Source organism: Talpa europaea (assembly GCF_964194135.1).
Source record: "Talpa europaea genome assembly, chromosome: 9".
NCBI lineage: Eukaryota > Metazoa > Chordata > Mammalia > Eulipotyphla > Talpidae > Talpa > Talpa europaea.
In genome coordinates this window covers 37,797,285-37,811,083 of record NC_140076.1, presented here as the reverse complement: position 1 = coordinate 37,811,083, position 13,799 = coordinate 37,797,285, and the positions used below count along the sequence as shown (strand labels likewise).

Genomic DNA, 13,799 nt, shown 5'->3' with positions numbered 1-13,799 from the left:
TTGGGAGAAGAAGACAGGCTAAGTTCGGGTGTAGCAGGGAAAGCGCAGAGTCCATTCTAGCCCTTTCCTCTGCCTGGGACCACGGCCACCTACAGAAACGGAATCCCTCTGGCCTTGGCTTCCTTATGTGTAAAAGGGAGAGAATAACTTGACAGAATTGTTGAGATTATCAAGTCAGAGGAGATATGTGAAAGCGCTCTGCAGATTAAATTGCTGGGAAAATGAGAGCATTTATGTGTTACTGAGAATATTAGTAACACCAAGTAGACACCATTGCCTGAAAACCTAGTGACCCTTGCTATAGTGCTGGCCTCTGAGAGAGTGTGATGGCAGAGCAGAACATGCAGGAGCCCAGGACTCTCCCATGTCCATAAAAAATTTTCTCCTCTCAGACCCACCCACCCACGTACCTACTCATTATTCATCTATCCATCTATCTAATCATTGTCTATCAAGCCATTCACATTTCATTCACCCTCTCACCCATCTTGTACCTGTCCATTCATCCATCTACCCAGATCCATCTACCTCCCTCCCCATCCATCCATCTGCCCATCCATTCACCTACCACTCACCTAACTGTACACCCATTCATTTCTACCCATGCACTGATCCAATCCATTCACCACCCACACAACTACCACCCACCCAACAATCCATGCATCTATCCATCTGTTTCTATTCATCCATCCATCCATCCACCCACCCACCACTCATCTACCTCCCTCCCCATCCATCCACCTACTACTCACCTAACCATCCCCCCATCTAACCATTCTTCTCTATCCATGCATTCAATTATCCATCCACCCACCCACCCATCGGCCCAGTGTCTGCTGTGAATCAAAATGTCCAAGGTTCTGGGCGGCAAACAGGACAGACAGGGCAACTTCACCCACCAGAACTCACCACCCCGCAGCCTTTTCTCTAAACCAGGCAACTAAATTATTTATGTAAGGTCTAGTCAAGAAATAGCATAGTAGGGTGGATTTATGACTAAAGGAGTTCACTGGGGGATCTGGTTTTATGAAGGGAAGCCAAGAAGCCATATGAAGGAACACAGTGGTTTCTATTTCAGTGACTTCCAATTACTTTAAATAGTGATTTGAAGACCAGACAGAGGCCTGTGAGCCTGCAGGCTAGTTGGGAATGGTGGGTTGGGGAATGGAGGCTGGTGTGCAGAGACTACAAATCTGAGACCTGTAGCCTCACACAGTTTTCCAAATACACATGAAAAAATATGTGGATCTAGCCTCAGGCCATCCTGTAAACTGACATTGTTCTGAATGCAATGAGCTCCTGACCCACACAGGCATGTACCTAGACATTGGACAGTGTCTGTCTGAGAGTGAGCTGGTGAGTGGTCTTAGTTCCCCTCCAACATTAAGATTCAAAGAGTCTGGGGCAGCTGCATTACAGATATACACGGACACACCCAGCACACACCACTAACCCCTTCCTCCAGCTGGCTTCCAGCCTGTTTCCTTCTTCCCTTTCCTTGCCTTAGACAGGGCTGGCCTGGAGACAGTGACCTGGCTGAAACCTCAGGGGCAGAAGCAGACAGGACTGGGTAGACACTAACCCCTGCCCTGACAACATGCTGGCATCCTCAGTGCCCTAGTTGCCCAGCTCTGGGGCCATATCCCCCGGCTCCCCTAAAGGGGAGTCCTATCATGTCTCTTCCTCAGGTTTGCTCTTCAGCCAGTTCGTGTGCAGGGCTGGAGAGATCAGGTGTCACACTGGGTCCTCCAGCTGGGGGTCCCGGGTAAGTCACATCACTTCTGTGAGTCCCTGTTTTCACTTCCATGTAACAGGGATGCTGATGGGGTGGATCCCCCTGGCCTTTATGGGATGCCTAGCCGCAATGCAAGTGCCCAGGGAAAGGTGAAAATGACAAGCTCTTTGACCTTGATCTTGGGTTTGGAAGAACAGGGTGAGCAGGAGGGGCAGGGTGGAGGAGTCAGTCAGTGGACCCTAGAATGCTTCTGCTGAGTTCTCGCCCTTTCAGCTGCCCAGCGTTTGAATTTCTGTTTCCACTGGCTATAATGATCTCTGAGGAGGGTGCTTTTGTGAACCCCATTTTCCAGGGAGGGAACCTGAGTGACCCCATCCAAGTCCCACTGATAGGAAGTGGTGGGACTGAGGTTCAAAGTCAGGACCAACTCCAAATTCAAACCTCTACAACCTTGTCTGTGCCTGCAGGTGCTCATGGGTTAGAAGGTCACTGCCTTCCTGGCACATCTTAATTTGGGTCTCCTGGAAAAAAATGCCTAAAACTGGGGGACCACCAGGGTTTGGAGTGGGTAGAACTAAAGGTTCTGATTTCTCACCACAGTCTTTCAAGTCAGGATGGTGTCATTTCTACTTGAATTTTTCTGTTTAAATCTAGGTCTTTGAAGTAAAATAATGAGCAAATAGGCTCTCTTGCTACAAAAGATGAGAAAAAAGTTGTCTCCTCCCTCCTAGCTCTCCAAACCCTGCTGTTAACTCTGAAAGAAACAATCCTACTGTGGTCCAAAGCCCTATATATAAGTATATCCCTGGAGAGATATTTTGGGATTTCAGGGGAGAGAAGGCTGGGAGTTTTCCTTGCTAGCCAGTGGGCCAGATGAACCAGCCTCACATGGGCAGGTGGAACACACTGGGGGTGGGGTCTCAGCCAGGTGGCTCCCAACTGGGACTGGCATGAGGACATGCATAAGTCACAGTGGCCCCAAATTCTCCTCTACTCTCCGTAACAATGGTGCATGTGTCCAACACTTCATAGGTGCCAGGACTTGTGCGTGTCCTGCATTCTTTCCCATAACCCTAACACCCCCTATTTGGCAGGTACAATTTTTTTTTCCAGGCCTAAGGCTCAGGGACTTAAGGAGTCCAGCCCAAAGTCTTAAAGCAGAACTAATGGAGGCCAGGGGCAAATCCAAGCACCTAAGCCACAGGATCCCAAGCCACTATGGGACCAACAGTGATTCTTCAAAGTGCTGGGCACACTCACCTGGATGCCCAGTTGTGACCACTAGGTGGCAATAGAGCCTCACGGGAACAAAGGGTCTCCAGGATTTCTGTTGGGCAGCAGCCTAAGACCTCAGATCCCTCTGCTGTAACCCTCACGCCCAACTCCTGCACCTTTAGACCATGGAACCTTTGAGGCAAGGCCCACACACTTACACATTCAGGCTTTCCTCCCTCCCCTGACCCCCTCTTTCTGCCCCACCTTTCCAGGCTGGGAGCCAGTACATGGGAGAGAGGGTTTGGTGGGGACTTAAATCCCAGCTCTGTATTTACTGAGTGTGTATGCCTTTGGGTCAAGGACTTCAACTGGGAATCAGGTTTCTCATCCCTAAAATAGGAGTGAAGATGCTTGCCTGGGGCTTGTGGTCAGGATCAAATGAGACAAAGTCCTTGGCAAGAATGGGATTGTGGTTATTAAGTCAAGTGGAATGTGCTTCGGGATGAACAGAGCTATCAACATGGGCTCTAAAGTGGCTTGCATTTAAACACTGAACTATTTTGCAGAAATGCTGAATTTCTAGCTCTCTTGAGAATCTGCATTCCCATATGGCAGGAACTGCTGATGCTGAGGTTAACTGTCCCTCTGGATGAGGTCTGTACCCTCAGGCCCCACAGTCCCCACTGCTCCCTACTGGAACCCCATCCACTTTCCCCAGGTCTGCTACTTTCCTTGGCCCCTTGGCCTTGAAGGAAGCTGATGTGCCCTGACCAGTCTCAGATATGAGGAGTAGCACATCTGTCACCCTGATGGGCAGGTAGGGGCTCAGGTGGGCCTTTGCCCATGGGGCTTGAAATAGTACCTCATTAGCACCTGTGACTACAGCTGGGTAGATGAACAAAATTAGGTACCCACACCTAAGAGGCCTCAGGCTCCAGCCCGGGCTGGCTGCTCCTCTTCACTCTGGGGTAGGTCAGTGGGGGCTCAGTGGGCAGAAGTACATAGGCTGCTAACCCCGATTAGACAGCTCTGGTTAGACTCCCTGGCCCTGAGACTGAGGAGGCCTTCTGGTTGATTAGCGGTCACTGCAGTGACTGAGGAGGAGAGCTCATTTTAGGTTGGGATGGTCTCCTGGTCCTGTTGGTTAGCTTGGCCTGTGCCCTCTATGAACCCCAACCTGCCAGCATGGCCTTCATGCATACCTCTACCTGGGCCACCTCACTTCTTAACCTGTGGGAATACTTCTCAGTCAAGTACAGCCTCAGCTTAAACATTACCTCTTCCTCCAGGGAGCCTGCGCTGGTTTTCCAAGCAGAAATATCTGTTCCTTCTTCAGTGTCCTCCACAGCATGTACTGGGGTCACTGATCGGACCTATTTTATTGTGCCTGTGTAACTATTGCTTGTATACATATCCGTCTTCCTGAACTGCATTTTATTTAACTCTGACTCCTACTCCTAGCCCAGGATCAGGAACCCCTGCAATCACTCCAGGGTGCCTGAGTGGGTTAAAAAAATGCACTATTGGGGCAAAACCAGACAGCAGCCTCAGAGAAAAGTATTTGGAAGCAGAACCTACTTTGATATGGGATTTTGGGAGAGTTTAAACCTGTAGGATTATAAGGTGAAGGTACTAAAGGTCTGTCACCAAGTTTGGTGTGCGGATGCAGGGCTGGGCATCTGACACTGGTTTCCTCCCCTGGGTAAGATAGAGGGCCTGGGCCTTCCCAGGGCTACCTGCTCACTCCCCGACTCCCTGATAAGGGCTGTAGGAGAGAGCCGTTCCCTTGTCTCCTGTTTCATCCCTCATACCCTGGATTTAGGCAACAGCATGAAATTTAATCCAAGAATGCTACTGGCAACATCACCCCTTTATCAGTCTGCCTCCCACCAGCTAAACTGGTGTGGGGAGTGGCAGACTCCACATGGAGGGAAGCCTCTGAGTTTCTGTCTTCAATATGCCCACATTAAGGCTCAATTTGTTGAGGCAATTCTCAACCCTCTACATTGCACGACACCCCGAGGTACATCTGCTATTATCCACAGTACAGAGGGAAGAAAACTGAGGCAGGAGATAGAGTAACTTGTTCAACCCAGATGCGCCTGTCGCCACAGGCATTGTCAGGCAGAAAACATATCAGGCTGCCCCCAGCACTGCCTTCTGCCATTCTGCCCTCTCTGCTTTGCCCACAGCTAGCAGCTCCAGGAGCACAGAGGTGGGAGGCCCTGATCCCAGCAAGCATGGAGGCCACTGGGGTGCGCTCCTTCTGGTGGCCATTGTTCCCCACTGTCATAACCTGGCTGGGCTTCCCCCCAACCCAGCCTCCACCCTGAGCCTCTGCCCTGACTGAGGTGGAGATGGGCCAGAGACTTGTCTTGCTGCCCTCTCTGCACAGTCTCCTTTCTTCAATGCCACCTGTGCCCAAAGTGCCTTTTCCAGGAAGCCTTCCTGGGTAAACACTCCTCAGACTGATGCATCACAATTGCCGGGAGGTGCCTTAAAACACATGCTTGGGCCTCCCCCCAGAGCTCCTGCCCGTAGGTCTGGATCAGTGTATGAACATTTACAACCAGCTCCAAGTGCTGCTGGAGCTGCAGCTCCGCCACCACACTCTGAGAACCACTGGGTTAAACCATGGTGTGTGAGGCATAAGGGGCCTTCCTTAGAGTGTGTGTGTGGGGGTGTCTGAGGGGCAGCTTGTCCTTTGTGGACAGCTGACCACTGACCAATGTGGGGTGAATGGCACTGGTCCACAAACTGGAATTTTCTTTTTAGTTTTCAGTGTGAACCCATGGCATCAGGGGTGTGAGCACAGCACCGTCAGGGTCTGTTCTTTCTTTCTTTCTTTTTTTTTTTTTTAAGATTGATTGATTTATTTATACAAGCACTGGGTACAGTCAGATGGATGGGAGGGTGAGAGAATTCACCAGAGCCAGAGCAGGGAACAGAACAGGCAGACTGACCAAACACACTACTGAGGGGAGCAGCACGCGTGGCAGGAGAGGTCTGTCGTGCCATGTGGGACCCTCGCCGGTGGCCGGGGATCGAACAGGCGCTGTAGAGGCTGCGGGCAGCTTCACAGCCCAGTGCTCAACTGCTGCACCACCAGGGGAGGCCCCCCTTCTGGCTTTCTTAAGGCCACTTTCCTTTTTCCAGCTTACTTTGTTGCAAGCGTACAATGTACAGTACATATAACATGCAAAAATCAGTGTTCTTTGACAGTTTATGCTCTCAGCAAGGCTTCCTGTCAATAGCAGTTTGATAACTTTTGGGAGAGTCAAAAATTATACTCAGATTTTTGATTGTGAGACAGTTAGGTACCTTGACCTCTATGTTGTTCAAGGGTAAAGTGTTTTTTATATTGTTGAGTTCAACATTGAGTTTCCACTGAAGAAAGATGTAGTTACTGGGGAAAAAATTCTAAAAGTGACTGCTTTCCACTCATCCCAGACATTGGGGATCCCCTTTCTTCAAAGGGGAGAAAATGTGGGCCTCTCATGAACTCTGTGCCCCCCAAAGAAAGGCTCTGCTGCCACCAGTGGTTTTACAGGATTTTAAGTGGAGCCTAGATAGACACTTATCATTTTAATAGTTATTTTTATAACCATTGCAAAAAATATAGCTACAATATCTTTCTATTCTCATAGTTTAGGATTAATTTTCCTGAGATGTAGCAAAGGACAGACCGTATTGACCTAGCATGTGATGTCACAGATGACAGCAACCTAGACAGCTGTGACTTCGATGATAACACCTAAGCGAAGCCACCTTTAAAAAGCCAGTGGGCTGCAGGCTGATGGAGGGAGCGTGTGATGTGAGACGGAGGATGACACACCGCATAGAACAGTGTGAAAGCAGGATGGTGGTTGGAAGGACAAAAGTTTAGGAAAAACCGTCCCTTGGGACAGTTTGAAAGTCATGTAAGGAGCAGAGCCGCTCCCCTCTGCTCTCCAATTTCTTCCCCTCGAGTTGCATGCTAATCTCTCCTGTTTTCTTTCTTAAACTAATAAAAGATTAGGATGACATTTTGAAAAGGGCATCTCATTAAGCCGCCTCCTCCCCATTGGAGCTCGGGCCCCTGCACGGTAGCCAGCTGGCCATTCATCTTATGGTAATGAGCTGTCATCTCCCGCAGCCTGCCTTCCTCTCTGCGCCTCCTCCAACACCACCTTCCTCCCTCCCACCCCACACTCTGCAAGGGGCAAGTCTGGGGGGCTGGTGAGGAGAAGGGACTGGGTGGCCCCTAGCATTTCTGCAGGGCTGACAGCAGGTAGGACGAGGCAGGCAGGTGCGATGGGGTCCTCACCTGTACACCGTGGTGGGCGGGGAGCTCAGGCTGTCGTAGACCAGCCTCACGTGGCCCTGGTACAGCTCCAGCGCCAGGGGGTCGTTGTCTCCCTTGTAGAGGAGGATGCCGTTGTCCTTATCTGTGGCCACCTGGAGACAGGCACATGGGTTAGGGCTCCTAGAGGTCTCACTGCCGCCTCCCCTCTGCACAGAGCCTCTTCCCAGCTAGCATCGTCTGAAGGAACCTGGATCTGAACTCATGTCCGTATTTCCTTCTTCACCAAGCCTGTCCGTTCCCAGAAGGAAGATACCTACTTATTTAATTGCAAATGTTGACTGAGAGATTCACTTCCACAAATATCCCCTGGACCTACTAAGTGCCACTAGGTGATATGATTTTATATGACCTGATATACTGAATCATTACATATCACATAGACTGCATAACATATTTTGTTATGTTGTATATATTTCACTATAAATGTATACTATATAATCTTACACATTTTATTATATATATTTATAGGTATGTCAGGAGCCCCAAGCTCTCATCAAGCCTCTCCCACTGGCATTCAAAATGATTCCACCCAAATACCTGTCCTTCTGAGGACTTCAGTCTTTCTGTGTAAAGTATAATAGTAAGATGCTAACAGTTACTGTTTAATCCAGTGTTTAATCCGGTGTTTACTACCAACCAGGCACTGTGCTTGAAGTCTGGGGGATTGGTAAAAGCAGTGTCTGGGCTTCACCCCAAACCAATTACACACTCTGGGGGTTGAGCCAGGCCAGAGACAGTTTCAGAAGTTCTCCAGGCAACTGTTGTGTGTTGCCAGGACTGAGAACCCATGTCTTCAGAATCACTGCCCAGAGGGCACTCATTTGTGGGCATGGGCTGCAGATTGGGTCAGCTCCCTGCCCCTCCCCAACCCACGTATAGCCTGAAGGAATGGGGTGTGGGGCAGGGGCCTGATAGCACTTCTGGGGTACAGTGTGCTGCTCTGGTGGGCACAGAGCCTCTATTGGGGTCCCTGGGTGGGATAGACTGAGGGAGCAGGGGAGGAGGGCATGAGGGTCACCCAGGAGAGGTGAGGGTAACTGAGCATCTTTCCTGTGTGAGTCCAGAGCCAGCTTCCTGCTGGGCCCTGTTGCCTGACTGTGGGCACTGAGGCTGCTGCAGCTGAGTGCGGTCCCGCAAGCCCGGTGTCTATAGTGATGCCGGATGTGTGTGCTCAGCAGTCTTTGCTGAATGCATATTTCACTATGAGCTTAAACCTGGGCTATCATCGCTCTGACCCCCAGGAGAGGAGGGTGACTCAGACCTGCACCTTCTCGCTGTGCTCCCCAGGTCCCTCCTCCCCAGAAAGCTTATAGGCTCTTCTCTACCACACACATCCCCTGCTCCTAAGCCCACCAAGTGTATCCTTTAGTATAGTTTGGAATGAATGTGCTCTGATCCACAGCTAAGGAAACTGAAAGAAGTTAGTTGGAAAAGAACTGGGTTCATATTAAAGGGTTTTCCATTCCCTGAAAAGTGGCCCTCTTGCTTGGGCCTCTGGGTCTTTGCACAAGCTGATGTCTCAGGCTGTGCTCCCTTTTTTTTTTTTTTTTTACAGATTTATTTTTATTTATTTATGCATGCAAGAACTGGGGTATAGGCCAGAGGTGGGGGGGCAGTGAGAGGATTCATCAGAGACAGAACAGGCAGACTGACTGAAATACACTGCTGAGGGGAGCAGTGGGTGAGACATGCTGTGCTATGCGGGTTAGCTCCCTGGCCAGGGTTTGAACTTGTGCCATAGTGGCTGGCAATAGCTGAATAGTGCTGTGACTTTAACCCATGCAGAGAGGCCCTGCATCCCTTTCTCACCCTGCCCTCTCTGCCCCTGGCCTTCTCCCCTTTCATCAACTCCTACCACCCCTCCAATCTCAACTTAGTTATCACTGACTCTGAGAAGCCGTCCCTGCTTATTCCCAGCAGCACGCCTCCCTCCATGCGTTCCACAGCACGCACTGTAATGTCACTTTGCTTGTCATCCTGCCCCGGGCAGGGGCTTTGACGGTCTTATCCACCCCTAAATCCCCACTGTCCAGGAGTGTTGGGCATATATTTGGTGAATGACTATTTTGTAGAGAAATGAATAAATGAAGGTGGAAGTAGAGGCTGCTAGGCAGGCCTTGTCTACAGAGCCCTCTGGACAGAGGTAGGTAGGCCCCCTGAATTGAGCCTTGTCCTTGATGATGCTGCAGGGAGGGGGCAGCTCTGCTGCAATCTGGGTCATCACAGCTCTGCTGGGAACATCAGAGCTTGGGGGCATGTTGGGGTCCTCCTGACAGCTAGGTGGAGTAGGACGCACCTGCAGGGAAATGTTGGCCTGGGGTCGGACCTTGGCAGACGCCAGTTCCACGTAGGAGTCCTTGCCTACAAAGTTGACGGTGATGAGCTTCTCACACCGCGGGCCAGCGAAGCCAGGGGGGCAGCGGCAGGTGGGCTCCTGCTGCACCACGATGCATTGGGCCCCGTTCTGACACTCATACTGGTCGCAGGGGCTGGTCTGCAGCAGGACCATGGGTGGGGGGTGCTCACAGAAGAGCCCGCTGGAAGAGGGGAGAGAGGACAATCAGTTATTGAGGCCAGAGAGCCATGAGCAGAGAGGGTGGAGCAAGATGGGAACTGGCACTAGTTGTAGGCTATGGCTCCCTCCCACGGTAACCGGTGAAGCCCTTTTCCTTCCCTGAGCCTCAGTTTCCCATTTAAAAAATAATAGGGGTTGGACTACAATACAGGTCTCCAAATTTCAGTCTCCTCAGAATCACTGGGATGAATTTGTTAAAAGTACAGATTGTCATCTGTCCGTGATGAAAGGATAAAGAAAATGTGGTCTGTACAGTCTGGTGCTGCTTAGCGACCCCTGGTTGATGAAGGAGCACGTACATGACAGAGGTCCTAGCAGGCTCATATAGTCTGGGCTGTGGCAGGCTAGACCTGCGAGGTTTGTGTGATTACTCCATGATGTCTACACCACGAGGACATCGAATGATGCATTTTTCAGAACGCATTCCAGTCATTAAGTGATACATGACTGAACATACAATGGAATATTAGCCAGCCTTAAAGAGGAGGGAAATACTGACAAACATCATAGCGCATGAAGCCTGAGGGCTTTATTCTAAGTGAAACATACTAGATTGGGGGGTAGGTGGGAATAAAGCCTGGATGAAGATCCAGGCCTAGAGCTGTCTAGGCCTGGATCTCCTCCCTGGCTGCCTTAGCTCACCAGAGCCCAGCCTGCTGCTCTTTGCCTTCGGCCCTACCTGAAGCCCTGCGGGCAGATGCACGTGTAGCCATTGACTGCGTCCATGCACTGTGCCCCATGGCGGCACCTGTGGGCCACGCAGTCGTCATTGTCAGTCTCGCAGAGCTTTCCGCTGTAGCCAGGGAGGCAGTCACACCTGGAACACAGAAGCGAGAGAACACTCCGTGGGCTCCCCTTATCCAGGGCCTCTTCACTCTCCTCTCCCCAACCACTGTCATAATTCCCCCCAAACTTGTGAACCCTGCCAGGCCTGGCACTTCTTTCACTGGCCACCCATAGATCTGGTCCCTGCACGTTCACGTGTGCTGCTTCACGTAGGGGCATCTTGTTTTCAGGAGCCAGGCTGAGCAGCAGAGTGAGAATCACACAGATTTGGGCTTGATGACCTACTTTCTCCCTAGAATTAGCATCTAGTTAGGTCCTGCCTGACACTGTGGGGACCACCCCTCACAATCCCCTGTCAGGGCTGCTCTGCTCCCCATGCCCCTGTTATGAGGAGGAATGAGGCATAGGTGGCCAAGGAGGACCAGGAGGAATGGCCTCAGAATACTTAGGGGACAAAGGCACCTGACTGGGGAGGCATTAGGATGAGGGGAGGTCTCTCCCTCCTACCTTCCTTTCTCCCTCGGCTTCTGAAGTGGGTAGAAGTGGGCTGGAATCACATATGGAGACTGACATCACTGGGGCTATGGATTCATGGCCAGGTAAGAAGCCTGGGGGTAGGTTTCCCTAGAGGGGAGCACATTCTAGAATCTGAGGATTTACTGGACCTGTGCTCAAACACTGAAGTTTACTCAGATCTGACCTACTCACCTTTACTTATCTGACTGGTAAATTTGAGATTATGTGACCTATTGGGGTGCCAGAGTCACCCATATCACTACGCTAGCGTTAAAGACAGAGACCACGCATGTCGTTGACGGGAATGCACCCAATAAAACACTGTGCAGAATTCCAAAGAACACCTGCACCCCTATGTTTAATTTTTTTAATTTTTTTTTTTTATAGAGGCATGTTTTCTTTCTTTGTTTGTTTGTTTGTTTGTTTGTTTGTTTTGTTTATACATGCACTGGGTACAGTCAGAAGCGCGGGAGGGTGAGAGAATTCACCAGAGCCAGAGCAGGGAGCAGAGCAGGCAGAAGGACCGAGGTACACTGCTGAGGGGAGCAGCGGGCGGCAGGAGAGGTCTGCGCGCCATGTGGGACCCTCCTCTGGTGGCCGGGAAGCAGCCGGGGATCGAACCGGCACCGCAGAGGCCGCGGGCAGCTTCGCAACCCAGCGCTCAACTGCTGCGCCACCGGGGAGGCCCTGCACCCCTATGTTTATAGCTGCACTATTTACAATAGCTAAGCTTTGGAAACAGCCCAAATGCCCAAAAATAGATGACTGGATCAAGAAGATGTGGTACATATACACCATGGAATATTACTCAGCATTCAAAAAAGATAAACACATGCAATTTGCAGCAACATGGATGGTGCTGGAAGGTATCATGCTCAGCGAAATAAGCCAAAAAGAAAAAGAAAAATACCGGATGGTCTCACTCATAGCAGGAATCTAGAAAACTTAAATAAGGGATCAGGAAAATGAATAACTATAAGAAAGTGAAATCAAAATCAACAAAAAACTATGAACCAGAGACACTTTTTGGGGGGTGGGGGAGGGGAGGGATTGGGGTCAGAATGGGGCATGTGCAGTTGTATGGGGGAATATAAAAATAAAATTTATTATTTAAATAAAAAAATATATCAACCATAAAAAAAAAATCTATTCACTGGAAAAAAAAAAAATAAAACACTGTGCAGAGCTCTGCCATCATGCTCAGCCTGGCCCAGGTAGGCATTGTGTGTTTCCTGAATGCATTTTCAATTAATTTTTTTTTTTGGTATTGAAGTAACATTGCATTACAATATTACGTAAGTGTCAGGCATTCATTGTTGAGAGACAGCAAGTCTATACTACATTAGTTTCACCCCTAAAGATCCAGTCCTATCCTTCATCATACTATTGTCTCCTTTGTCCTGCTTTACCACCCCCTAACCCCCTTCCCTTCTGATTATCACTAACTGGTCTTACAGTTGAAAAGCTTATTTTTATTTTACTTAATTCATCTGCTTGTTCTCTCTGTATTCTGAGGATTCTAGAATTCTCTTGAATTCTAAGAAGTACCTGCAGTGCAATTCAAATTACCAAGGATCTTCCCCAAGGCAACAACAGCTGCTCAATACTTACAGGGTAAAACCCAGCCTTGTAGGCATGGAGGGCAAGGCTGCTGAGGAGATCTGCATGCAGCAGTGGGGAGGCTATGCTGCCCGTAGACTAAGCAGTGGAAGTCTGGACAAACATGTTGACATTCTTTTCACTGCTAAAGCCCTCTCCACACCAGCACTTGTCAAGCTTGAGCCAAGCACTTGAGCATATGTAACACCTGGGATCCTATTAAAGTGCAGGTTTGGGTTCAGGGTGGGTGGGTGGGGCCTGGGGATTAGCATTCCTAATAAGCTCTCTGCCATGCTGCCTGTGGTGCTGGTGCAGGAGTCTCACTTCCAATAGCAGGGGCTGACCGTGACATTTCTTCAACCGCTAAAGAGATGCATCTCTTTATCTGGTAGTTGTAACTTGCACTCCCTATAAGGCTGGGGCCTCCCCAGTGGCACAGAGGTTGAGCGCTGGGTTGCGAAGCTGCCTGCAGCCTCTGCAGCGCCGGTTCGATCCCCGGCCTCATCCCCGGCCTCCGGGGGAGGGTCCCACATGGTGCGCACCTCTCCTGCCACCCACTGCTCCCCTCAGCAGTGTATTTCGTCAATCTGCCTGCTCTGCTCTCCCCTCTGTCTCTGGTGAATTCTCTCACCCTCCCACGCTTCTGACTGTACCCAGTGCTTGTACAAATAAATAAATAAATCTTAAAAAAAAATAAAGTGTAAGGCTGATGCAATTTTGCTAAGCATATGACCTACTGATGTATACAAGGGGGTGTAACCAAGGGATGTCCTTGGTTCCAGGACACTAGGGGTCTTTTGGATTTAGGAAACGGATCAAAGTTGGATCCACTTGCAGCTCTACCCTCTTCTGTGAATGTGGGTAGAGGTGATGTGCCTCTCTCCAGAGCCTTCCTCCCCACATAGAAAAGGATAACTGTTGCTACAGCCCATGTGTGTTGAGTATTAAATGAGATACTGTATAGTTCTGAGTAAATTTCAGTGCATGCCAGTGATGGTGATTTTCATTTTTGCTATTTTCAGTGCTTC

The 13,799-nt window shown here is 49.9% G+C and overlaps 1 protein-coding gene across 2 annotated transcripts in view; it reads right to left on the bottom strand.

Moving 5' to 3' along the window:
* Positions 1 to 13,799, bottom strand: part of SLIT3 (slit guidance ligand 3) — a gene marked incomplete at its 5' end in the record, with an annotated part of 602,061 nt that overhangs the window by 14,520 nt on the left and 573,742 nt on the right. For both annotated transcript variants that reach the window (XM_084244368.1, XM_084244367.1), the window contains 3 exons: positions 7,257 to 7,387; positions 9,592 to 9,832; positions 10,550 to 10,687. In XM_084244368.1, the coding sequence (XP_084100494.1) occupies positions 7,257 to 7,387; positions 9,592 to 9,832; positions 10,550 to 10,687 (510 nt within the window). The remainder of the gene's footprint in view (positions 1 to 7,256; positions 7,388 to 9,591; positions 9,833 to 10,549; positions 10,688 to 13,799) is intronic.